Source organism: Labrus mixtus, chromosome 22, assembly GCF_963584025.1.
Source record: "Labrus mixtus chromosome 22, fLabMix1.1, whole genome shotgun sequence".
In the NCBI taxonomy this organism is placed as follows: domain Eukaryota; kingdom Metazoa; phylum Chordata; class Actinopteri; order Labriformes; family Labridae; genus Labrus; species Labrus mixtus.
Window position 1 is genome coordinate 14,217,621 of NC_083633.1, and position 27,801 is coordinate 14,245,421.

General features: G+C 40.7%; 2 protein-coding genes across 3 annotated transcripts in view; one reads left to right on the forward strand and one right to left on the reverse strand.

Annotated features, from left to right (window-relative positions):
* Positions 1–27,801, forward strand: part of cacna2d4a (calcium channel, voltage-dependent, alpha 2/delta subunit 4a) — an 83,393-nt gene that overhangs the window by 24,779 nt on the left and 30,813 nt on the right. The gene's annotated exons all lie outside the window — the stretch shown is intronic.
* lrtm2a (leucine-rich repeats and transmembrane domains 2a) lies at positions 832–27,657 on the reverse strand. Its single transcript, XM_061029477.1, has 7 exons — positions 27,053–27,657; positions 20,759–20,955; positions 8,352–8,578; positions 7,585–7,710; positions 6,635–6,723; positions 6,003–6,160; positions 832–4,792 (listed from the first exon to the last, which is right to left on the reverse strand). The coding sequence occupies exons 2-7, from the start codon at positions 20,835–20,837 to the stop codon at positions 4,263–4,265; spliced, it is 1,209 nt and encodes a 402-aa protein (XP_060885460.1). The 5' UTR covers positions 20,838–20,955; positions 27,053–27,657; the 3' UTR covers positions 832–4,262.

Sequence of the window (27,801 nt, forward strand, 5' to 3'; positions counted from 1 at the left end):
AGATTTAATTTCTCCCCCCCGTGATGAAGGGAAAGGATTTTGTAACTCAGAGGCTGATCCAAAGTCAGTCAACAGTGACTACAGAAATACTGTGTTTATTCTGTTCTCAGGGCTCAGTGATGGATTAGTATATCTCTGTGGCAGAAGTAACAGGCTGAATGTAAATAAACCTAAAACGCAGCAATTTACAGCAATGCAGAATGAGAGATAAGAAGGTCAATAAAAAAGAAAGAGAAATGGATGAGGAGGAGGAGGAGGAGGAGGAGGAGAGAAAACTGGACAGGAGGAGGGAGGAATAAGACATACAACAGACCAGGCAGCAAAGGAGGGCAAGGATGAGAAAAAAGAAGGTGAAAGGGTAAAAAAAAAAAAAAAAAAGAATGATATAGGAACAGGCCATCAAGAGATAAATGGAGGCAAGATGAGTGAATGAAGATGAGAAATCGAGAAAGGTGAGAGGAGATAGAGGGCAGGGGACAAAGAAAATGAGACAGTATTCAGAAGAGCCATTATCATGACAGATTTATGCTCTTGTTTGACCTCCGTATTCATTCCACCTCCGCCTATGTCTCACAGAATCCTGTTTTCTGGGCTTCTTTTTAATAACAAAAAAGTCATTTCACCCACTCTTATTGATTTTAAACCAATACAACTATATTAAATATTCCTAAAAAGTTTAAATCAAGGTTACCATACATGCTAAATTCCAGTGTGCAAATCTAAGAAATGAAGTCAGGCTCCTGTTATTACCAAATCTGCTTCAAATATCAAAATTATTTTGAAAGAACGGGTAGCTGCAGTCTTCCAAAGGTTTCCCATAAACATTTGACATAAGTGTGATATGTTTTTATTTAAATCAATGCATATTGACCAAGAAATGCTTCATCATCATCATCATCATCGTCATTATCATATCATCATCGTCAGTATCACAATCATCATATCAATAACACAACACACCATAGATCTCTGGGCAATCGAGTCTTTGAGACCCTCAGTCATCATGGCTGCTGCAGTTTTACATAACAAACTAGAATTTATTATAATTAGTCTTTACACACAGAGGCTATAGGAACAGGTTTCAGCTAGCTAAGATACTTAGCTACCAACAACACAAGACCTGCAGACCAGGGAGATGAGGGGGACGGTGTTCCTGGAGTCATAGACAGAGTTTAGCCATCCACAGAAAATACACATTTACTCAAGTTTACTACATACATGACTTGACGGTTCAAATTGTTAATTCAAATCTAGATCTCATTTATTTTTGCTTCTCAATTGTTCTTCATGAGTGAGGTGACCATTTCCCCTGAAGTGCTTCTGGACACTATTTTAATTGAAAACTTGATCAGCACTGAATTTAGGGGTTTAATTATAACGGGCCAAGCTTGAGCTATAAGTGCATCATGAAATCCCAGCAGAACAGTGTCCTACAAATCATATTCCTATGTAATGATTTTGATGCAAGAAGTAGTTTACTGTGAAGGTGTGGCAGTCAGGATGTTTATAACACAAGTTTTCTTATCTCGTGTCCAATCTCATTCAAAGAATTAGCCATTATGATTTTCATTATTTAATCGAGCTATTAAAGCTCTTAAATGCTTCTGTTGGGTTGAGTCTAAATGTCTTCAGGACTATGCATTTCTTACTAAAGATAATGTTTTACAGTTGCAGAAATAATAACCAACTGGATCACTTTTGAAAGCATCATTTGGAAATGGAAATGTTCTGTCTGACATCTTGAAAACTAGAATGATGGGCAGAAATATTCTGCATAAATGCAAATGCTGCTTCTTACTTTAAATGAACTGCACGATGAAATATTATTTGTTTCAATGCTTCAAGGAAAATCATTCTATTTAATTAAAGGTTACTTTTTTCGCCTCTGTGCAAAATGATGTCACCCTGATAAATGTGATATTCTGGGCGGCAGTATAAACATTACTCTTCATAATCTCAATGACCAAACTCTTTCTATGCCTCTCCTAGGAACTTGACCAACTACTCAATACAAATAAAGGAACACAACAAAGAAACAAACATTACAGAGATATTAAACCCTTAAACAAAAAACAACAAAAAAAATCATCAACACAACAAAAGACATCATGAAAACAGTCACGTCAAAAAACGTTTTGGGAAACTCTGGGCCAACACACCATATTAGAGACTAATATATTCATAATTATCTGCGTCATACCCGGGTATAAGATAACACACTGTAGTTATATAAGTTTCTCTCCAGCCAATTCATATTTCAGAGTTCTACTGTAGGGAAGCAATATGCAATGAAAGCCTCGTGTTTTGGATTGTTTCACACTGAGGACACAAATACTGATTGTTAAAGTGTCTGTACATATTTCAAGGCATAAATAAAGATAAGTATGAAAACACTATGTAAAGCAAACAACCTCTTTTTTTAGCAAGAGCGCCAAACAAACAGATTCCTCTCTAATAAGTGATGACTACTTAGTTTATAACAGAAGGACTCTTTGGCAGTGACACAATTTTCAATGTTTTGGTGACACATCTTCCATTGCATATTGCTGACCATTCAGGATAGACATCATTATAGGAGACGGGAAGGATGGTAGGAAAGAAAGGAGGTGTTTGTCTTTAAGGAAGCGTGAAGAACGTTCCATAAATAGCACTAGATGGAAAGACGAATGGAGAGATAAAGGGATGAGGAGGAGGAGGGGATAGCAGCGTCTTTCTTTATAATTCCTTGTTTGTTATCATCCTTCAGGGTGAATCGTCCATTTTAGAAAGAAAGAAAGAAAGGGGGGGGGGGAGGAGGGAGGCCAGAGTGGATCTGATAAGGGAAATAAAGTGCAGGAGTCTGAAGTTTGTAGTCCTTAGATGTTTTTTTTTTGTAGTCCTTGCCAGGAGACAGGGTTCTCTGAGATAGTGCTTCCATGCCATAGTAGCAAACATTCACCTATGAGGGGTGAATTCAGTCTAAACAAAGAAAGCAAAGTTCTGTGGTCCTTTGGAATCTCAACATTTGAATTAAAACTATTGTGAATCATTTTCTGAACCAGCCGAGAAGCATCCAAGCAATACCAGAAAATGAGTTAGCTTTTTTTTGCTGTGATAAGAGGCTTTTGATCCGTCCAAGATACTGATCATAATCATTAAACAAGCATCGAGTAAGCAAGAGACGTATTCCGAGCAAAAGTGACACAGCAGTTTTAATTCCAGTTTGAAAAGTCTGTTTCCCTTCGAGAAGTTTGAGAGTGTTCAATGAAGAATCTCAAACACAGTTCCAGAATGTGTGAAGGATTTTATTGGTCCAGACGAGGTCCAAAGAGAAATAGATGTGGTCCAGATAGGTGAGAGTAACAAGCATGACTGTTACCTCAGATATTTGAACGACAGAATCATTTTGACAATCCAAATAGTTTTCTGTCCATGTGTAGCTTCCTTGTCAAGTCTTAGTGCGCGTGTTTGTCCAGTATTCTCTCTGCTAGAGAGTTGCTGACTGCTTAAATGACATCGCTTTCTATTTCATCCAAAAATATTTCCACTATAATTTCCGCTGTTTCTTGGACACTTGCAGTCCAAGTGAAAGTCAGAGGAGCTTTAGGCTAGACGAGGGATCAGGGATCAGGGATCAGGGCTTGGGGCCTGGTTTTTGGAGGAAATATTGGCTTTTTGGAGTGGTTGAGGAGGAGAAAGATGGCAAACAAAGCGGCTCTAGATTCTTACCTTATTATCCCAACAGTTTTTCTGCTCTTCCCACAAACGTGTGAATATTGGTCATATACAGACTGCGAATCCCTGAAAATTCCATCCAGTGTTATAATTGCTGACTGAATCATTCAACATGAGTCTTGAAACAGCTTAAATTAAATGTTTGAGGCTAGGGAAAGGACTAAATGAAACAATGTTCAGTCGATATAATCGTAAGTTAAGCAGCAGCCAAGAGCAGCAGTCGGTGGTTGGTAGGTGAGTTTGGAGGGATGATTGCTAGCAAACACTGCTGTGATAATGGCTCCAAATGGAGGAAAATCAGACAGCAGATAAGGTGTGTGTATGTGAGGGAGTGTGTTAGATAGGGAGAAGGTTAAAAATAGAAAGCGGACAAAGAAAGGAAAACAAAAAAATAGAGGTATGGTGTCAGTTTGAGAGTCAGATGGAGATAATTGTCTGTGTGCATAAAACAAGCCATTCCATCTCTCTCCCCTTCGAGCCCTTTTAGTTTTTTCCCCTTCCAACTTTCACCCTTCGATACTCCGACCCTCCTCTGTCCCATCCCTCTTCTAGGCAACAGAGGAGATCTGTTTTTCCTCCCTGTCCTCTCCGTCTCCCTCCCCGTCTCCCATCAGCGGCTGCCTCTTCTTCAGCTCTCTCTGGTACTTTGCCATCAGCGAGGCGTAGATGCAGCCGTAAGCCGCCGCTGCGACCATCATGATGCAAACGATTCCGCACACCACGCCGGCAATCACCACTGTGCCAATGGCGCGGCGCACACTCACCGGTCGATAACGAGCGCGAACACAATCGGCTGGGGCCTCTCCACCTCCTCCTCCTCCTCCTCCTCCACCTGTGTTTGAAGAGGAGTCATCAGCAGTATTGCTGCTGTCAGAAATCGGTGTTGCCCCACTTGGGCTTAGAGCATTCCTGCTGCAGGGAGGAACGCCCCCTTGTCCGGAACGGGAACCGTCACCACCCCCTCCATTTTCGTCCTCGAGTTGGAGGCAGTAGTTGAACATTTCCACCGGAACGCCGCGGATGTCTCGCCCACGCAGATCCTTCGGCAGCGTGCACTCCACCGCATCCACCTTCCCCCCTGATGGATAGGGAAAGAGGTGCAGACACAGGAGGACAGAGAGAGGTCATTTATGAAATGCCTTATGCCTGTAAAGTGCTTCCAATTAACTGAGACATAGGAAAAGACAGAGAGGGGGGTTGGTTGTACCAACACTAGGATGAGTCATACATCACTTAACACACACACAGACACACACACACAGTTTGCTGTACCCTCTACACTAAGTTGGAGATAGCCTCGACTAAGCTCTTCTATAATTCATGAGATGACATGCCTAGCTTCAGCACAGCTCTGGTGTATGTGTGGAAGAGAGAAAATATCTGAGTCACTAATTCCCACAGGCGGCATGAGGGTGAGGGATCTACTTTGTTATCATCATATAGTAGTCCTCCTGAGGTCGTGTTTCAGAGAGCAACTGATCTGCACACTCAGATACTTAAAGCAAGAACTAAAGGAAGGATAATACCACGACAGATTGGAGAAAGTGGTATTTAGCCCCTAGATGCTTTTATCTCAGCGTGTGACTAAAGAATCAACTCAAACAGAGCTCCCTCTCCAAATATCTCCAAATACCCCAGCTGTGTGTTCTTGAAGAGCTTTGCAAAAGTCAACTCAGGCTGCTTTCACCAAGCATTTCACACTTGTTTGATGTTTTGTCTTAGTTCCTAAAACACATATTGTGCATCACCATACCCCTTTAACAGCTACTGCCATGTTCACGTTCAACTGCGAAATGTCTCCTTGTAATTTCCCCTGCTTCTCATGTGATTATTAAATTATCCCGTCAGCCGCGTGTCATTCTCCTGAATGAGCCGGAGAGTTAGAGCCCAGTAAAGCAGAAGGGAGCACAATGAGACAAACAGGAAAATGATGCAGAAAAGAGAAGGGACGCATCATTAACGGGGCAGCTGAGGCCTGAGGCGCTGAGGTGAATGTAGATTTTTACACATGAAGAGAGAGTGGAGAGCAGATGTGGTTACCTGATGTATTAACAGCCTGCAGAGACACGTGGATTACACACCCAGTACGCATAATGAGTGTGGTAATGTGCATACACACACTGATGCAGCTCTAATAGGGGACTGAAAGCATGAGGACACACTGATAAAGACTCTAACCTAGCTTTCCTAAGGTGACGTCGCATTCTCTCATTTGCCCTCTCATCCCATCCCCTTTTGAAATCAAACTCGCCCTTTCAAAGCCCCAACAACATAAATCAAACACGTACCTCTGTACAGTAGCCACTCCATCCAGTGTTTGAAATCGCGGAGGTTGCAGTCGCATTCCCAGGGGTTGTGTCCCAGTTCCAGGTGTTGCAGGTTGGCGAGTGGCTCAAACGCTGCCCTCTCCAAACCGTGAAGTCTGTTACCCGCTAGAGACAACCACCTATGAAATATTTAGAGTACAGTAGTTATTGTCTGGACTCCAACTGAAGAGAGGTGGCACTGATTTAAAATACAGCAGGGTAGCCACTATAGCTTGTCTAATATGGCACATAATATTATATTCTGACATCCTGAAATTCAGCTTTAAATGTTGATGATATTGTAATATAATTCTACCAAAACTGATAATTCTGGTAGATGGAAAACCAGTTATTGAACATACATTGGATTATTTGTATGTAATTTTTAAATATCCACTCCCCTACTTTTATCCTCTAATGTCCCGTTATTTATTTCATTATCATTCCTCACTACAGCATTATTGTCAGTGCAGCAACCGATGACCTCTAACCTTTGATATCCATTAGGAGGAAAGTAATGATGTAAAAAAAAAAAAGTGTTAATCTGATGTGTGGTAATCTTACACTAGTGATTACGTTTAATCAAACATGTCTGTTTATAGATGTGAGTCTACCTGAGGCTCTGCAGCTCATCCAGCACCCCCAGAGGTACAGAGGACAGACCATTTAGAGACAAATCCAGACTCTGGAGACCCCCTAAACCCTGTAAAAACATTCAACAAGGTCTTTGTTAAGCAACCTAGCTCATATTATATAAGACTGTTAAATATACTGTTCCCAAAACTCATATTAGTTTTATTGGCATCTTTCACAGGAGCACTGCTAGCACCACTTGATGGGCTAATCTTGTTTAATTTAAGGTCCCAAGTGAAGTCATGACAGAAGCTTATCCTGCTGACGGCTTTGGTTCAGATAAAAGTGGATAAAAGTGTTGAGCAAATGGTTTATGACTAATTTATCACCTGGATGGGAGCCCAGACATGTATATCTACTCAGGTTGGCTTCACTCCTAAACAGAGTCTGCGGAGCATCGCCCAGGAGTTGAAAGAGAGTATCAGTTGGGGTGTCAGGGTCCTTCTTTGTTCAAATAATATTTCCTCTGACTGACTGATCACGGCGGTTATTGCTTCCCAATCTCACTTCCAACTAGGAATGCATCCATTATGGATTTTGACATCCACATTATAGTCTAAGAAATAAGCCAGATTTCACAATAATCATGATTATTTTTGCATTCATTTCAAAACATTACTTATGTATAAAATCACGTAAACGGTCTTTAGAAAATGAAATGTGTTCTTTTTTTAAAACAGAAATAACAAAGTAGTCAAATAATCCAGTAAGCTTTTTCACTTAAACTATTGTTGCCTTTTAAAGCATAAATCATGATTGAACAATCATAATGAAAATAAAAATAAACAACGTCTGTGTCTCATTTAACATTTTATAGGCTGTACATTAAGCACAATGTCTCTTGAGATTCTTAGCTGGAGCAATGTTATGTCTTATCCTTCAAAAGTGTAATTTGTATGAATTATGATGTTGCATAATCCACAGTGCTTACCTGGAAGAGTTCTCTGTCCATTCCTGTCAGTGAGTTGTTGTGCAGAGTCAGTCTTGTCAGGTTGGACATGTCTCTGAATAATCCGGCTGGTAAATTATCCAGGTAGTTATTAGAGAGGTCCAGCTCCTAGAATACAAAACACACACAAAAAAAAAGCCAGCATTTTCAGTCAGGAGCAAATTTGAATTTTAGACAGTTAGCTGAGGATCTTATTTAAATATGATCTAAAAAGGAAAGTTAAATCAAAAAGTTCCTGCTTAGAGGCATCATGCATAAAGTGTGGGACTCTTAAAATGGATTAACTGCTTAAAACCTTTTAATGCACATTTTATACCTTAAGCTGAAACATCTTCATAGATCATCAATTTAACTAGCTGTCAGAAAGGAGGTCAAAGGTGCTTTAAATACCTGTATTTCTGAAGTAAATATTTAAGAATTGACTCTTAAGTAAGCAATAAAAGTGAACTGAAACAATCACTTTAACGCAAGAGCTCAATTTCAATCATAGTATATTGGATTGCATGTAAACATTATGGCACACACAATGATTATAGCCTTAAAAAAACTTTAGGACGCAAACTTCTTCAAACTTCTCAGACTGAGAGCAGAGGTTGTCCGCAGTTCATTCAATATACTCAACTTTTGCTTATTTTCCTGGCGGGAATTAATTTTGCGAAGTTACAATACACAGAGAAAAGAACAGCACATACAGTACAATATGGTCAAACTGTTATACTGCGTTAAACAATAAAGAATTGGCTGCAGACCTCCAATGAGGAGAGGTTAGCGAAGGCAGACGCTCCCAGCAAAGCGAGCTTGTTGTTGGCCAGCAGGAGGGATCGGCTCCCTGGGGGCAGGAGGTGAAGGGGCGGCAAGGAGGAGAGACCCCGGCCCCCACAATCCAGCAGGCCGTCTGAGTAGCAGAGACAGGGAGGAGGGCAGGAGGAGGCTGAGGGCAGCAGCAACGCCAGGAGGCATAGGACGCAGAGGAAGACTGGAGGAGGAGAGGGAGGACGATAAAGACTTGATTATTTTGTTTTTCCAAGTGGAATAACTTTGCAGCTTGGAAAACAGAAAACGAAAAGACGAGGCAAAGGAGACACAGCAGCTCCTCGAGAAATATCTTCCAATGCCAGAAGCAGTTCCTAAATGCTATTTAAATGCTGCAATACGATCAAAAATGTCCATTTCTCCCATTTTATCGCGCAGAAAGATTTTATTCATTGTTGTTTGAACCCTGAAAAAACAAACATTTTGATAGAAAAATCACCACAGAACCAAATCAGGGCCAAACTTATCATTTTTTAGTTCCTTTGTGTGTGTTTGTGGCCTCCTCCGTTGAGCCACAACTCTTTCATAACAAATCCGTATTTGTGTGTTTTCCATTGTGTGCGGATTTGAATTCTCTTTGTTTTTACTGCGTATATGTTTGTGTGTAGCTCACAGTAGCCGAGAGACGCTCATGAGGGAAATCCCCCCTGCTTTATTTTATTTTCATCTCATTGTTTTCCTGCCGACAGTGTCGTCAACTATCGCCACTCATTACTTTTTGTTTCTCTCTCTTGTTTTCTTCTTCCATTCTGTTTCAAGTCGACTGTTTTCCACTGTTTTTTAATAACATTTTATTCATTCATATTCAGTTCGGCTCCCCCTATGTCTTTATCTTGATCAATCATGGCCTCCTCATTCATCCCTTTTCATATGTATTTGTTTCTCCGCCTGTCAGTCCTTGTCCATCCCTCTCTCCACAATGTCACTCTCTCTTGTGTCTCTTTATCTTTCTCATTCTCTTTCACTTCAGGTCTCTCAGCGCTGCTCTGTATTCCCTCAGTGTCTCGTTACAGTGGCTGACTTTGTTTCCATGCAATGGCTTATCAGCAAGACTTACGCTTTATCTCTCTGTTTTTAAGTGTGTGTGTGTGTGGGCATATGCTCGAGCGTGCGTGTGTGTTAGGCACCAACAAAGCGTGATATTAACAAAACTACTCAGTCTAAACTCCAGACACAGACGCAGCACTTTTTTGCTTCCTGACAAAGCTGTGTGCTGCACCAGCAGATTTCATCACTTGCATCATCTGCATATTATTAGCATCTATTTCTCAGCGTGCCATTGCCTTTTGTCACACTATGTCTCACCAGCTCCCTGTTGTTGTGTTTTCTCCTTCTGATGCTCCATCTGTTTGCTCTATATTTGCTGTCTTTTAAATGTTCTCTCTCCCTCCACTCATTCACAGGCAAGAATTAATTCCCTTTCACCACACATATTGGCTGTCTGGCTCTTATATGATGAAACTCTGCGAAATAACCCTTTACAGCCCAGTCCACATTGAACTTTGTTTAAAAAAAAAAATAGGACGAAGTGATGAATATCAGAAGATATGAGTGATTGCGTAATGAAAGTCATATCATTCCTTCAAAGTAACTTTACTTTCCTCAGGGTGCCTGTGTCTCATCACTGATAAGATATGAAGATCCTTTGAAATCATGTTTTATTCCCTTTTAACTGGTTCTGAATATATTTTAAGAGAGAAGAAATTGTAGGAAATTACAGCTTCACTAGTGGCTAGACTGTGAAATTATACCTAATTAATGATAAATGAGGGGTAATCCATTTAGAATGAGAAGAAGTGCTAAATGATTCAAGACGCTTTAAGTTGTTAGAAAGAAACAGGTTCAAAAGATAATATTATCTCTATTTAAGTGTCTCATTGAACCGTAACAGCAAGGCAGTCAGCACACACATAAACAAGACCCTGAAACTGAAGCAGCTAAATGGAATTCAGCCATCAGTAATCTACACTAAATATTAAACATTACAAAAACATCTTCTGTTGTGCCATATTGGTTAACCTTCCTTGGAAATTTGTCATGTTTTTGCTCATATTTAATCAAATATTGGCATTCTTGTGAATTAGCTAAAGCTATGCTAAAAGCAAATGTCATTAAAACATTAGTTTATGATTTAAGCTACCAAAACATTTTCAATGGAATATTTTGACCTTTGAGGAAAACATTCAAGAAATCTGAAGTACCCACAGCTGGTTAGATTGTTTCATAAGCAGCTCACAGCCAACTTGGCAACATTGTGGTATCCACACTTACAACCTATGAACCCTTCTAAACTTACACACTTTGTATTTATATCAAGCTTTATTTTTTTATGAATGTCTTAACATAGTTAGCTGCTTTCCCCAGTTCCAGGTCTTTATGCTAAGCTATTTGAGGTTAGCTATAGCTTCATACACTGCCATCTCATCTGACTCTATACAAGAAAGTGAATTAGTGCGTTTCCCAAAAGCATTTCTTATTTAACAGAAGTCGTCTCTGACTTAAAATAAAAGGAATATTTATTTTAAAAACATGCAACTTTTTAGTAATAATGGATGACTTACAATTTCGTATTTTGGTCTTAAATCAAAGGATCATTTTTAATACATTTAAGCACCAGAGGGTAAATGTGCAAAACTTGTGGATGAATAATTGATATGTTGAGATTTAGTTGTATTAGTTTTACTTATCTCTTTTCTTGAAACTTTAGCATTAGAGCTCATATGACCTTGCACTTCGTTGGAACCTTAAAAAATATACATTGTAAAGTTCTTAAAAGACAGTCTGACATGGGTCTAGAAATAGCACCTTTCTACCTGCCAGACAGGACACGACCTCCTTCAAACAGGACACTGCTTCATTTCACATTCTGAACCAAAAAGGTTCAAAAAGAGGCCACATGACAGAGGTAGATGTATGAACTCTGTCCTGTTCCTGTATTGGTTATCCTCTCTGCTCCATCCTTCAGTATAATCCTAATCTCTTGGAAAAAATTAACTTCACATCATAAAAAGTAAGAAATGGACAGATTTGGAAGTATCCTGAAGCTTTTTGTGCAGACTTACTTTTTAGTGAAATTTCTTCAGAGGTTCAATCTTTGGCTGAAGCAGCTCAGTGGGAATGAGGAAGGATTTGGCTGCACAGTGGCTCTGAATTTCTCCCTAACAGGTTTGAAAAGGTACAGTGGTGCAGGAGATTTGTGGACAATGTAGCTCAGAGGTAGAAGCACTGTTATACAACTGAGAGGGAGTGTAAAAGTAGAGTGAAATTTAGTCTATTTTTCTGCTGCTCTCTCATATCATGTCGAATTTCAAATTGTGGTCGGCTTTGTGCACAGTGTGTCCTTCAGAGCATCCAATAGAGGTTTTATTTTTCAAAAATATTCCTTTTCTTCACTCACTCTTCCAACAACCCCTCTCCTCTTCTTCTATTACTGTACGCTGTAACTCCCCCTCACCTCCCTCCTCCCTCCTTCAGTGCTGCAGCCTATCTTCCAACATTCATGAGTGGTTTTAGCTTCTCTCGTGGAGGAGGTGGTTGTTGTTTTGGCTTATTTTAGCTGCTCCAAATCCTCTCTCTCTCTCTTTCTCTCTCTCTCTCTCTTTCTCTCTCTCTCTCTCTCTCTCTCTCTCACTCTCTCTCACTGTAGCGCTCTCCACACAGCCAAACCAGAAGAAAAAAAAAAAATGTTCAGCCACACAGTCAGAGGAAGAAAGGAAGGTTCAGTCCAAATAAGTTTAAGTGGTTCTGTGCAGTTTAATTCAGTCCAAACAGACTCCGGACTGAATCTTTTATAAGAATCCCCAAACACACTGCGTAAAAGCGCTGACATTTTTGGCAAATGTAGGCTGGCAATGCTCTCAGCGGCAGCAAACAAACTAAGACACGGCATTAAAATGCAACAAGATGTTGCAGTTTGACTGAAGCAAGACTACTGAGGCAACCCAGTGATTGCCATCAGACAAGCCCCCCGCCCCCCCCACCCCCCCAGTCATTAGAAGCTTATAAAACAGTCCAAGATCAAGCAATATTGATAATTGGTTGGCTTAAGAAATCGAGATTCTTGCTGCCTTTCTCTTATATTGGTGACTTTATTTTTTTTTATTTTTTTTATTAAATTTAAAGGGAAAATATAATTAATCCTCTTGTATTGCTGAGAAAGATAATTATAAGATAATAAATGGTAAATGATTTTGCTTTACTTTTATTTTTCAACCCCTGTGTGTGGCACATTTTTCAAGCTAATTAAAATGAGTGTTTTTGTTTTGAATGTGTTTTTATGGTTGCCTTGTTGGGGGATATTTTTTTTTACACTTGAACAACTTAACTTTCTTTGGAGCTGGCATGTTAATTGGCATACACATATCAACAGTTGGTGCATGTGTGTGAGTTTGACGCTGTGAGAAATGCAATTGCACGGGATTCGGTTCAATAGTAATTAGCTGTCTGTGTATGTTTGCAGAACTTTCTGCATATTTACTTCCTCAATCTGTGCAAAATTGGAGGATTTTAGTGTCAGGCTGAGACAGACACATATCCAAACAGACAATTTCTTGTATTTTTAGACTACTGATAATATGCAATCCCTCACAGGACAATGAAACACATTTCTGCCATGTTTCTGTCTCCTTGGAAGCACTGCTTAACAACACTGGGGGCCTCAGCTGTCTGTAAGGTTATATCCAGGGGCCCCAGAGTGTCATTGGACCCAGCTATGAAGTCATCGCCACAGACACTGATGTCACCGAGCATAGTTGCATGTTACTAGAGGTCAAGCTGTTTTCCGTGTAATAGACAGACTCACTGGTATCGTATTACTAGAGAGACCAGCTGTTGTCCATGCAACACACTCACACGACGCTCTTCTTAACCCTTAAATGTTTCACACGGTCGTCTGTGCACAGGTTTATCCTGCTGCTTTAATTTAACTCGTGTGACTCTAAAGAGCACATAGACTTCTGATGCAACATGACAGGAAGCCTTTACTTAGATACAGGAAGAAACAAATGACTTTCCTCAGTGGAAAGCATAAAAACATAGAGTGGACTGATGTGATGCAATGAAAAAAGCAACGATCAAACTTCTAGGTTTTGTTGGATTTTGCAGTTTTTCCTACATTTTGATATCTTTGTAATTCATGGAAAATTAAAGACTATTTTCTGAAATTTTTTGAACACTTAAATACTCATCACTTGCATACTCAAACGGGAACCAAATCATTAATCGCAGCCTCCATCAACCATCAAGACACTTTAGGGTCCTGTGAGGCGTTTTTAGCTGGTTATGAAACAAACTGAAACTAACAATGATGCCTCTGGTCCAAAGGGGGTAGCCAAAATCAACACAAATTCAAAGTTTGTCACACAGGCGCTTTAATCAACTTCCTTTTTTAAACATGATGCAATACGCAGTTATCTTGATTGAGGGGGGGGATTAAGAACACGTGTTTTTCCTCTTTATAAACTGGTTGACATTCTGCTAAATGGTGGTTTAATGTTGACATAATAAAGTTTCTTACATATTCATTCGAATTCAAATGTTTATTAAACAGCCTAATCGTGATCATCAAGGTTGACAATTTGGTCGTAAGGGTGGAGTTCTCTTCCGTTGACTTTAGATTTAAAGGTCTGATGAACATGTGCTGCTGTGAGCAACAGTTTGAACCGTGAGAGAATCCAACAAAATGAGAATGTGTGATGTTGGATGTTTAATCTCTATTAGCCTTTTCTCCTACCGAAACACAGTCTGTATAATTTATCCGAGGCTCTTGCATGTCTGATCCATGCTGTAACCCAACACCTGAAGTAGTTAGCAGACGGAAAATAACCAGCCAGTGTGTGAGAGTGTGTGTGTGTGTGTGTGTGTGTGTGTGTGTGTGTGTGTGTGTGTGCCCTTGACAGTTTGTGTATGTTTGTAACTCTATACAATCTCTCTGTAAGCATGGCTTCTCTGAGTACAGCTCTGTGTACGAGAGGTATAAAAGGATACAAAAGACACACATGCACATAGCACATCAAGGTCCCAGCAGTACAACGTTGACACGGTAATGCCGCGTTACTGTAGCGACCGAGTGCTGCAGACGATGTTCAAAAGACTGAAGGAGACATATGGGGAGAGAATATTGTGCTATACATTAAATCCCATCATTTAACCCACATTATCTCTTTTTCTCTCACGCACACAACCTCTGTGCCCGACTCTCCGGCTCAAGCGGCGTGAATAATCCCTCTCTCACACACACGGGAAGTTTCTCACACACTAAGACACCACAGACATAGCAGTATGTGAGGATAAGTAGGAGCAGGGTGTTAGGGTTTAGGCTGTACCCCTGCTGACGGTGAGATGACGAAAAAGGAGTAGTCTTTTTTTTTTTAGAAAATTCTTAGTTTTTTAGATTTATTTCTAAGAATTTTTCATATCTTTTGCTTTCCTCCTCCTTGTTTACTCCCCCCCCCCCCCCCCCCCCCCCCCCCCCGTCCTCCTCCATCCTCCTCCATCCCTCCCCCTCCTCCTCTATGAATTCTGCATCGAAGAGACAGACTCATTATTTAGACTCGGAGGTGTGTGTGTGTGTGTGTGGGTAATATGTAGGCTGATCTGCCTCTCTAATTTATGCTATCTGCATCAATTTGTTGCAACACACACAGACAAAAGCACGGTCCGTGGGTAGGTATGACATGCACAGACGTCTTGTGCGATAGTGGCTATTAATTAGCAAGAGTGACGGATAATACAAAGAGAGGGGGAGATAAAAGAGTATGGAACGAGGAGGGAATGAAGTAAAGGGGAACAAATTATAAATAAAGACTCATTTAGGGACACAGATTTCTTTTGAACACATTCTCTTTGATGGATATAGTCTTGCTGTCCTCTGACCAATCAACTGGGCCTCCTTCCAAGGCTGTATGCTTTCAGAATTTGGAGAGAAAATGAAGGACGCTTGGCTTCTGATGTCACATCCTCATCAGTGTGACCAGAATAGATTATGCCTTGGATGTGTGACCGGTTGTATTGTAGGCCCACTTGTTCCTGAAAAGGGATGTATTGACAGATTTGATTGATTTAAGGTGTAAGGCTGTGGTTTAAATGCTGTATTTTTGTCATTTATGTTGTTTATTTGACCCTTTTATTTGTTGAAATACTCAATTTTCTGAAAGGGAGATAGATGAAGGTGAGGTGGTATCTCTGCATTTAATGTTAGACTTGTACATTGTTTGAGATCTCTTATCTTGCTAATTGGATGCCCCTTTTTTCAGAGACTTGTGGAGTGTTAACAAAGACAAATCGCACACATTTCCAATGGCTTCATTGTCCAGGACCATTACCATCTATTTTCTATCATTACTTGGCAAGTATAGTCCTATTTTTTTTCCGAGGAATGGGCCTCGTGATGATCATCATAGCAGCACTACAACATCACTCTGGAACATTCTGGTCTTGTTTTGAGTGTACTATCAGCATCTCCAGCAAGTGCTGAACTTGAGTGCTGCTGATGGAGGGGCGGGGGGGGGGGGGGGGAAGTGGATTATCCAGATTTATCCCTGCCAATGTCCTTTGAAAGTGGGACAGTGCACTGTATTTGTGAGCTTCATTTGGCAAAATACAGTCATACCTGCACCAAATTCAACTGCGGTTTAAAAAAAACAAAAAAAAACCCAGAAATTTGCATGTTTGCCTTAGATTGTTTTTGCATAACTAAATCACACACAGCTGGAACTATTTCAAGGTCACCTTTGCCGTAGACATCTTCCTATCCCCCCCATGATGCTGCATTCAAAGCTGACATTAAATCACAATCACGAACTAGACTTCAACTCTGAGAGAGCACAAACATTATGAGCTGCCGTCAGTTTTCAGGTCAGGGTTCACATCCACATCGCTGTAACAGAAGATTATATTCCTGTGTTCCTAGAAAGATCTGTTCTATAATGCTTTGGTTTCATGGCGGGAAATTAAAGATTAAAAACTAAATTGTGCAACTTCCCTGAAATGATAAAACCTTGCTGAACGGTAGTTGACTCTTTATGGGACCTCTTGAAATAACTATCAATGACATTAAAATAACTATTGATTACATACTTCAATTTGCCAGATGCTTCCTGTAGTCTGCCAACAAGCTGTCATTGCACTTTCTGTTTAACTCCTAGTCTCATAGAACACAGTGTGAAGGGATCAGGCTCCACTCCAAAACCTAATGCTACACAAACACTGTGTCATTCTGCTGGGGCTTCATGCCAACCAAACCACCCCTGCAATGTCAAAAAGTGCCACCTGCTGCAAACAAACCTGTCAGATTTGGTTTGTTTGGTCCAGTTCAACAGCTCACCAGTGAGAGGTAAAACACCAAGTATGTGTTTTATGCATTTAATCAGAAAATCAGCAGCTTAGCCCTTTTACCTATGCAAGAAAAATGATTGAACCTCCTACCCAAGGCTGAAAGAGATGCAGGGATTGATTTAACCTTATTGCCATAAATGTATGAAATGTGTCTTTCATCACAGCTCCTCCTTTTGCAACATCAAAATTAAAGATCAGATACAAAGATAAAAACATTCAAACACCAAACAAATACTCAGTGTCCTTTAACACGCTTTGCTCTGGGATTCAGCTCCATATTCAACTTTAGGATTGACTGGTGTACTGAAAGAGTGCTTCAGTCTCTCCTTATTAAAACGTGTTGGGAGCGTGGCCAGGATTAGAGATGATGCTGTTAGCCAGCCTCAGCATGTTTTTTTTTATTATTGTAGGCTGAGTCATAGAGTCTCTGGAGTGGTTGGCCTACAGTCTTTGAGCAGATTTCTAATTGGTGGAGTAGTTTAGATTTTAAAGTGCTGGACAGACACGTGTACCGTGTGGTGTTACAGTACTGCAGGACCCAGAGAATCAGAGAAGGAGGGAATAAAGGACCACACAATGCTTTTAACTCATTGTCACTTCATATATTTCAGTGTTTTGAGCATGTTCTTTGGTGTCTGGTTCGTTGAATCGTTTGATTGCACATTTTGCCCTTTTTTAATTATCCTTTTAAATCATTTTCTAATGTTCTGTACTTTATTGCAAAGAACTCTGAATAGCCCCTTAATAAATTCAATTTATAATTACCATTATTATTTATTTAACAATGTGCTAGCAGCTGCAGGTGTAAACAAAGTTGGCTTAATGCTTCTTCAGCGTTTTTCCAAATCTTGTGTTTCTTTCTGAGTCTCTTCTCTGTTTTACACCTGTACTCTGAACACAATGCTTCAGCCAAAGTGACTGTATTACAACTCCAGTCCAAACAGCAAGTCAGTGTATTATTTCTCCATTTACCCCCAAATCCTCCCTCCTCTCGTCCCCTCACCCTCTTACTGTCTCTGTCACTATTTTGATTAGAAGCTATGCGGTCACTTAATCCGGCAGCTTATAGTACCAGGCTGCAACAAGGTGCATAAACACACACAGCACGATCAGATAAGCTTCAGTGTGTGTTTGTGTTTGTGTGTGTGTTGTGTGTGTGTGTGATGACACAGTCTGCTGAGATCGCGGAGGCCTCGAGGCACCATATGGTCTCTGTGTGTGTCGCTCACAGACCTCTCTGTTCTCCTCTCTCAACTCTCCTCCTTCATGCTTTTCTCTTTTTTTCTCTTTCACTCTTTGATCTCACATTTCTCTTCTTCCTCCTCCTCTTCCTCTTCCTCCTCTCCACTCCCAACTGTTCATATATTTTTTCCTCACTTCCTCTGTGTGCCTCTTCCTGTCACTCACACTTGTATGTCTTGCATTCTACAGTACTTTGCTCTTTTCAAGCTCTTACCGTCTTTTTTTTTTGTTTTTTATCCCTGTCATGTTTTTCCTTTGCAGTTACACAAAACTTAACTCATGGTTTAGTGATAACACTTTATTTACTTTGTTTTATAGATTAGTTATAAGTCATTAAACAGAACATTAAATCCTGAAGAATCCTGCATAAAATCGTGATGAATATAAATTTCATAACAACTTTTTAACAGAAGAATGCAGATTCAAAACATGAGAGCTTTAAGCATGTTTTTAAATGAACTGCCCAAATTAAAACTGCATTACATATATAAGGAGATGATAAAGAACATTCCAGATCCTTATCTCATATAGCATGAACCCAAAGAAAAATATTATTTTTCCCCAAACAGGATGATTTATGGGGCTTATTATTTTTCAAATATCCCCCCATGTCTTTCCCTTTCTTTTGGGGATTTTTCATGGATGAAAAATAACTTTTTTAATGAGAATCTTGCTTGAAAATAAAGATTTAGTGTTTAATTGTAAAAGCAAACAATAATAAAACCACTTGACTAGTATATGTGTTTCAGTTTAAAAAAGAAATGATGCTTTTAAATGTCATGCAAACCTTTTTAAAGAGTACTTTTCCCACATACATCAAAAAATCTCTACCTCGCCCTCAAAGAATCTGCAAATCTCAGGCACTCCCTTTCACTTTCTGTCTCTTCTATTTTGCAACATTTCATCATATTTGCACTGAAACTACTTCATTATAAAGCCAACACTAGCTGACACTGAAATAAACCAAGTCTTCTTTTTCTCTTTGATCTGTTTCCTGTCAGGTTTCACTTTTAACTCTGCTAATCAAAATAACCTTTAATTGTCAAGTTTGCACAATAACTAGAAAATTCAATGTAAACTCCTATTCAATATCCTGTCTGTCAAATGTAAACTTCAGTTTCAGAAGAGAATCCCGTCCTTGACGGTTTGAACTCTTGTCATTCTCAGCACTGTAGCCTGACATATTCATCGGCTCTGATTCGATGGGATGTCTCAACCCTTTTCTAGTCTTCTGACATGCATCACTCAGATATTCAGTGTGCGTTTGTGTGTGACTGTGTATATGACAGTGGGAAGAGGGATGACAGAGATCGGAGAGCACTCAATCTATGTGAGGAAAATGCAGAAAGACAGTGAATAGCAAAGAGAGGAGGAGAACCACACCTGTTGTGAAAATGTTGGCATTTCATGGCAGCAAAGAATATTTGATTGAAGTCAGAGAAAGAGAGAGAGAGAGAGAGAGAGGACTGCTTTGGTAATATTGTGTTACATTTCTGCCAAGAAGGTAATTGCATGGAAAGACTCTGAGACTGAAGAAAACGTTTTTGAAGGCTGATGGAGAATATTTTTTTATTCCTGCTCCTAAAAGGCTTTTGAAATACTGTTAATGCAATATTTACAGTGATGGAGCACAAAGAAAAAGCTCAGGAAGGGGAACTAAAAGTGTAGTTTTATTAAACTTAAATTAGTGCAAAGATGAATTGGAGGGTTCAGAAAAGCTAGTGAGGATGGGTGAATAGAGAGTGAGGAGAGTGTGGAGGTTCTGAAAGATAGTGTTGCCCTGTTATTTAGTGTTACACAGCGGTATGCGGGGGTGTTTTGGCCAGACATCTCTAGAGCAATAATACCTCTCCTGGAGAAAGACAGACTTCCCTGTTTTAACGCTCTCGTCCTTTTATAAAGCTGTTTATTTCCTGCAGAGATCGCAGCATGTGTGCAGGATGGTGTCATGTTCGAGGTGTGACAATAGAGAGAAAGATGGCAGAGAGGAGCTTTCATGTTTGCCTATTAGCTGAAGAAGTATCTGGAGAGCACGATCCGTCCACACACTCAAAATACACACACACACACACACACACACACACACACACACACACACACACACACACAGGAAGGCACACATCTGTCGTATCTGTTGCTATGCCACCCGTCTTCTGATGGACTTTTTTTTGTTTTGACTGAGTGTGCCCGTAGTGTAGGAGAAGAGAGGAGGATTATTGGGGGTGGGAAAGAGACAGGGTGGAGTAAATAAGGCCAAGAGGGAGAGGGAGAGGGAAGGAGAGGAGACTAGTGAGAAAGAGGAAGTGAGGGAACAACAGAGGAAGAATGTGAGGGGGGAAAAGAAAAAGATAAGATAGGGAAAGGGAAGGAAATCATTTAAATTGGAAAGAAATGGAAAGGAAAACACAGAAAGGAAAAGCAGAAAAATAACCTGCAGGTCTCTTCCCATCATTCCCTCTGATGCTTTTATGTCCATAGACTGCTGGCTGTATTAATACATACAGTAATGTGGCATTTCAAAGGGGGGTACTGGCACGTAGCCCAGCATGCTCAGTGCCCTTTTCCTTTGTTTGTGTGTGTGTGTGTGTGTGTGTGTATAGTGTGTGTGTGTGGGCACATTAGTAGCTGTCATAACAGACAGGCCTCTTTTCATGTGTAGTTAGGAGCACAATAGATAGTTACAAAACAGAGCAGAGGTTGAGTAAGAATGGAGCAACATTTTCTTTTTTCTTCTTTGTTCATTCCGTGCCTCGTTTTGTCGACTCACCAGGTCTGGTCAGGTTGTGGTTGGTGGAGCCGGGTGGGGGCAGGCCGATGCCCCCAGGGGGGTGGATGTGGGGGGGCATGACACAGAGCTCTGCTGCAGCCTTCCTCTGTCGGAGGGGCGGGGCTATGAGGGACGTCAAGCCGCCATGCCTGCAGCCTCCACTAGGGCGGCTACTGTGAAGAGCTACACCAAAGCACCTGAGGATAGAAGATGAATGACAGATGAAAAACAAAGATTTTCCCCTTTTTTTACAACTTACTATTTTATAGTGATACTCAACATGTGTGCACATATAAACATGCATGCACACATGCATATGCCTACAGTAATGGAGGCCAAAGCAGCAGAAACCTGTGTGTGAGGAGAAATCCATGCATGGGTTAAAGCCTAAAACCATGAAAGTGCATACAGTTTGTTTACACCCATGCATGCCTGTGTGTGTGTGTGTATCTGTATGCATGAGCATCCAAAAACAACTCATAGTATTTCATAAGCATGAATTATAGACGTGTATGTCATTGGCAGTTTATACACAATCATTTTGGCTTTCCCACAGACAGACCCCCTACTGCTACTGTCTGGCACCAAGACTGACTGAGAGAGACAGTGGGGGACAAATTGAGCACAACACAGGAAGAGAGAGAGAGGAGGAAGAAAATGTGGCAATAAGGACGATTCAGACAGAACGCAAACAGAATGTAGAGTTCGGACAAACACTTAAAACCCAATTCCTCTTGATGAGAAAGTTGAAATAAAGACAGCCCACTCCAATCACAGGAGTCACAATGAAACATACCTCTTGTGAATTGTAAAAAGACAAGTGTCCTTTACCCTGTTGAGTCAGTGCAGTGATTTTTTTTTGGATTTTTTTTATACAAGTGGGAAATTACCACGGGAGAGCGCTCGTTCATACCTCAATACCACATGACTGGTGCACGCTGTTGACTCGCACCCCCAGGGCCAATCAGTGTAATTTTGAAAACACTGGAGTGCTGCTGCGAGATGCGTGTTTTCCCAAAGTATCATCAAAACGCAATCAGCTGTGTGTGAAATATGGCACTAATCAGATTAGGCTGTTGTTCAAGGGTTTGTTGTTTGTGGAGGGGGAAAAAAAAAAACGATGAGGCTCATTTTACGGCTCATTTGACATACATTTGAATTTAGGTAAGTGCATTCATTTAATGCATGTTTTGACTCATTTAGTAGGCATTGCACAGATTATGTCAACTTGCTACTATGTCACATTATAAAGTCACTTTGATAAAAAACTGATCAGAAGTAGAAGGCGGATAAGGTGAATACATGCAGGAAAAAAACCAAGAGGAACACCTGCAGATATGATATTTAAAAGTAAGTTATTTACAGATCCTCTTATTTCAAGTAAGAAGAAACTGGAGCAGCAGGAGGAGAGAGAGGGTGACATCGAGGAAATGAGAAGCAGAAAAAAGGCATTGATGAAAGGATAAAAAGAAAATACAGGCGAGGCATTGGATGCCAGAAGGGGAAGGGGAGAGTTGCAACAAACAGGACATTAAAATTCTCCTCCACAACCTCCTCAGTGTTTTGATGCTCGTGTGTGTTGAGTATGAGATTGTGTTCCTGCGCCCCAGCGGTGCTATTTGTGTTATCATTATTGCCATTAGTACCTGCCAGACACTGAACGAAACATAAAACACTTGTCTAATCTACCAGCTCTCCTCTCCTCTTCTTTATATCCCTCCTCTTCTCCTCTCCCAACATTTCCTCTCTCTTTATGACCTTCATCCTTCAGTCATAACTGCTCCCTTCAACCCTCCCCATCTCTCTCCTTCTATCCCCCTCTCTCGGTGTCTTGTTCGCTCCTTGACAAGGGAACGCAGGCATGTAGCGTGGATATTCAGCAGATGGATTTTCCTGCATGTAATTAAAGTCACATTAGGCCCGACTCAGCCGGGAAATTTCAGTTGTTCTTTTCTAAATGAGCGAACGAGCTTCATTTTGAAAAATTCAGCAGCGAAGAAGAGAATTGGGAGGATCTCAAGGAGTTAGGCAAAGATTCCCATCTCTGCTGTACATGTTTTCTTTCTCAGTCAGCTTTTCTCTATCAGTCAGTTGAATTATTTTTCAGACAATGTAATCCGTTTATTTCTGACCTTTATTATTTCCATGCTGTTTATTTTTCTTACTCGGCGTCGAAACACAAGCCCAAGTATTCCTCACTCGTTGAGCTGAACGCTATTTTCACTTTGCTGTACTTGTTCGCTAAATTAAATATTTCAAGCTGTGTGAAATCAATGTTTAATTCCTGTTTCAGCTCTGGGATCGTAAGTGTTGCCTTGGTTTTTTGCATGCTGGCCATTTGTCAAATGATTCATGGCTTTGTTTGTGAGTGTGTTTATTTTGATTTATTTTTGGGAGGGAAACAGTTTTGGCTAGTAAGCTGTTACAAGCCTGTTACTTTACAAGCAGAAAATCATTTACTTGTTTGAAATGTTTTCCGTCTTGATACAAAATGCTCACGGGAGCTTTTTCGGCCCAGACGCTGATTCTTGTTTGCTAGCCTCTCTTTCACATCCCACTGTTGATTGGATTACTCTCACAAATTTCTTTTTGCAAATAAGAGGATGAAAAAGGTGCAAATGACGTTGGTGCAAATAAATCTGCACGACAAAATCTCGGGCTAAATTTGGCAAAATGTCATCATGCCTCTATTACAGTGGAGCTGTCCTTTAAACGATGTAATGCAGGTGTGGAAGCGCCATGTCTCTGTTTCGTCACCTCCCATCATGTTAAACTGGTGCTGTGCTGGTATCCAGTGCATCAGGCTATTCTCAGAAAGCTTTTTTTACCAATTTGACCTGCACACGGTGGCGGCCAAAGTCCACACACGTGTAAATACTTGGGTGCCTGCATGTTCAGGGGGGAGTCATGTAACACCTCGTCCCCTCCCACTGCTCCCCTCCCTCCTCCTCTCCTCCTTCCACCCTATTTCCCCCCCCCCCCCTTCTGTTTATTCCTCTGACTGTTTCCTGTCCATACATAAGATGGATTTATACTCCTCGGGTGATGCAGAGGCTTCTCGCAGAGTACTGACGTGCATCACCTCTAAAATGTAAGCACACACCTGAGGGCTAAGATAACACACAGAGACCTCCAACTGTGCTTGGTCAACTCTGATTCTGTACTCTCCCACATGTTTATGATGCTGGTTTTATTAAGCAATGGTTAAGCAGGCTTTACGCATGTATATTTTCTTCTGTAGCCAATCCTTTTCCAGTGCAAGCTCGATGTCTCAGAGCAAGAATGCGAATGCACACATGATTACTGTAGGTTTATGTTAATTTCATGACTCAGTAATCTGCAGCAGCTAGACAAATTTTGCTTCTCCAGTTCAAACACTCCTGTCACGTCTCATCTAAGCATAAACAAGATAACCTAAGGCATAGGCAAGACATGCAAAACACCTGGAAAAAAGGGAAACATTTAGCATTTAGCATTGTGTTGATGCTACAACAGGGAATGGCCTGAATTACAATCATTTACTTCCTACATGAAGACGTCTACTACAGGACTTTTAAAACATCTAAAACAAGCTTGAAACCACGCTGTAATCTGCACAAGACTGAGTGTCTTAACTTCCCTACCTGTATGGGTGTTCATATCCTTGTTTCAATTGCCCACTTGAGCCAAGTTTCCAGAGCATTTCATCATTATTGTCAGCCAGCCTGCTTGGATTGACTAATACTTTTTAAAATCAATCTGACTAGAGTTTTGTCCAATTTGCCACAAAATTGAACCCCACCTGCACAAAAGGACATGTACCCATGTGTGAAGGTAGGTGTGTGTGTGTGTGTGTGTGTGTGTGTGTGTGTGTATGTGTGTGTGTGTGTGTGTGTGGCCACTGAATGAGTGACAACACAGCTGTAAACACACCCAATCATTCACCTTGAGCTCTAGCCTTTAGTCCCGATTTAAACACACGCTCATATAGGCTAAACATGCATTAGCATTTAGCAGTTAGACGCTTTTTTTTGTTCCAAGCCTTATTTAACAGACCTGCCAATCAATCAGACTATAAAATACAGAATGACAAGAAAGGAAACAGTTAAACAAGCTGAAAGGGAACAGTCCAAACCTGCTGTTTGGTCTTCGTGTGTGTGTGTGTGTGTGTGTGTGTGTGTGTGTGTGTGTGTGTGTGTGTGTGTGTGTGTGTGTGTGCGTGTGCGTGTGCGCGCGCTTGTCTGTTTCAATGCAGGTTGCTAACAAAGGCAGAGAAAAGCAGCCAAGCGCCCCTGAATGAATTTTTTATGGTTTTCCTACATGGGAGAGGGGAGCGATTGGGACGACGCTACACACATATATGTAGCAACACACACACTTAAGCATGTGGCGACAGCTTGGCAAATGGAGGCTCCTATGTGCTGACAGGCACATGGTGGATAAATATGTACTGATACACAGTGACACATGCATGTAGCTGTGCATGACAAACACTGAACATGCACACAAGTTGTTGTATGAGAGAGTGCATGTTGTTCAAAAAACCTTGTAGGTATAAGACAACGTACAGGTGTCATGCCTGATTTGGGAGCATTTGTAAAAAAACAAAAAAAAACAAAGAAGCGTTCAAATTGACATTATTTGATTGTTTTATTTTAAGATGTGTCATTTGTTCAAGCACATGAGTTGCATCCCTGTTGGAAATGATTTGCCTAACTGTTTTCAGAGTAGTCTAAGGTGTTAGCAGAGTTTAGCTGTATCTGTTTAACTGATAGGACATTCAGACAGTTCCCATTCATTGCTTCCTAATGTGGGGAGGCACAGGAGCCTTGAACACATTAAGACGGAGTGCCTTGCACCCACCGCATTACCATATAATCACAGTGCAGCTTCTCCAAGTTAATCAGCCTCAAAATACACCTTCCTAAATTTAGGTTGTAGTCTACAAAATGTTTTACAGCAGGTTACAAAAACACAGCAGCACACCTCTTAGGGAGCTCCAGACTGTAAATCAACAGGACCATGGGTGATAGAAGGCTTTTAAATGGATGTATACATTACATAAGATACTGTGAAGGTTAGATAAACAGGCAAAGTAAGAAAGATACAAGTGGAGGCAGTCAAACAAAACTGAAACAATGACGCTGTTTGTGGTCATATTAAATCTGTAAACTCTTTTAATCGATTTATCTATGATGTAGAAAGTAGCAAATGATTCGTATTATGTAGATTCATGACTCATACTATTGTTAGTGTAGCACACATACAGCTCACAGTGGTTCAGTGTCACTGTGACGGGCAGCAGTTTGAGTTCACCTTTGTATTTAAAGCTACTTTTACTTTACCATACTTGTCCATTTCTAAATAAACAGATGGAATAAGTTTTCCAGTATTTTGAACATGATTTGGTATAATGAAGCCACCTAAACTTTAACTTTTTAGTTTGACATCTTTGCTGGGTGAGCAGCTTTCCCTCTAATTCATGGACTGCAATACCTCGTCCAATTTGAATATATCTGTGGATCTGATTGATTAGCATTACCCATGCCAAACAAAGAAGTAATATATTGGTGCTGAATATAAGCTAGCTAATCTATCTCGATGTAGCTGCATGAAAAGGTTTGTTTTGATTTACTTTTAGACCAAAAGCCTTAAGTTTCTGTAAATGGTTTTTGGTTACTTTGGGAGGGACGTTAAATAGAAATGTCTCACACTGTTCACTGATATTATGATTGAGATAGACAAACAGGAACTGTTTCTGCCCTGCAGGATGTGTTGTTATTTCAAATCACAAGAGCGTCATGGCAGTGAAGAGTTTGTTTTTAAGGTTTAATTTGTTGCCTCTCTTCATCTGTGATGTGCCTTTTGTAAAACATGAATCTTAATTTAAGAATACAATGTATAATTATTCCTGTCCGAGCATTTCTTCACTTCATTTATACTCTCGTTCTACTCCGTCAAGACACCACTGGAGCTCCAACTCTCTCCCTGGCTGCCCACCTCTGCAAGCTTTGCCCCCGAAAAACCACAGCCCAAATAGTCCAGTGAATGAGCATGTTTGTGTTTATCATGTGTACACAAGACTCAGGTTAAGGAATGACATTTCAAGCGTCCACCTCCTCCCAGCATGCACTTTTCGCCCCATGAAAAAAGCCCTGGATAAATAGGCAAGTCAGTCTCTGTCTGCAGTACTTTGTGTGACACATCAAGTGCATCTTTGATTCCAGTCGTCAAAAAAAGATCTGAAGCAGTTACATTGTAATGGCACAGAGAAAGAGAGTGAGGAAAAGAGAACTGGAATATAAACAGACTTACCTTTGACTAAATATTTCAGGTGGCAGCCGCTTTATAGATTTCTACAAACAGCCATCTATAACCCCAAATTGTTCCAGAATAAATCAAAAAAAAGATCAGGAATCTCAAAGAAGAAAAACTGTCTCCACTTCAGTTCAAGAAATCCATACATTCACGATCCAAATACAAGAATAATCCGCCTTTGGTATAGACAATCTCCTCCAGCTTCCCCTTAAACCCACCAATGAATAGTGGGAAAAAGGAGGGATTGTGTAGAAAAAAAAAATACGGGATTGTGGGAAAAAACGAGGTGAAGAGAGGCTTAGAGAGGATGAGGTCCGAGGGATGGAAATAGTTAATCCTTTTCTTTAGATCAATTCCCTATGTGAATGACACGTCCAGCGCTGTCCTGCTCTCTGGCTCGAGCTCTGATGTGTGTGTGTCTGAGAGGCGTGAGAGACGGAGTGTGTTTGTGTGTGAGAGAGAGAGAGTGAGAGAGGGAGAGAGAGAGAGAAAGAGAGACAACGGTTGCTGGCGTCACGCGCTAGCCCTTCTGTGTGTCGTTATGTTTGTGATTCCTGCACTCAGCACGCGTCGGAGAGAGTGTGTGTGTGTGTGTCTTTATCCACACACGTTCACTTGAGGGCTGTCTGTCCGTGTGTCACGGTGTGTGTGTGTTTGTTCCCCCACCTACTCTTCCTCTCCTCTGTATGTGTGTGCAGTCGGGCATGTGGCAGGATAATGTGTGTGTGTGTATGTGTGTGTCAAAT

Excerpts from the sequence above, each read along its gene's own strand:
- lrtm2a (XM_061029477.1), bottom strand. The coding sequence starts at position 20,837 with ATGCCCCCCCACATCCACCCCCCTGGGGGCATCGGCCTGCCCCCACCC. Across the intron at positions 8,579-20,758 it reads CCACAACCTGACCAGACCTG|TCTTCCTCTGCGTCCTATGC; the intron begins GTGAGTCGACAA and ends CTCCTCCTCCAG. Across the intron at positions 4,793-6,002 it reads GGAGTGGCTACTGTACAGAG|GGGGGAAGGTGGATGCGGTG; the intron begins GTACGTGTTTGA and ends CCTATCCATCAG.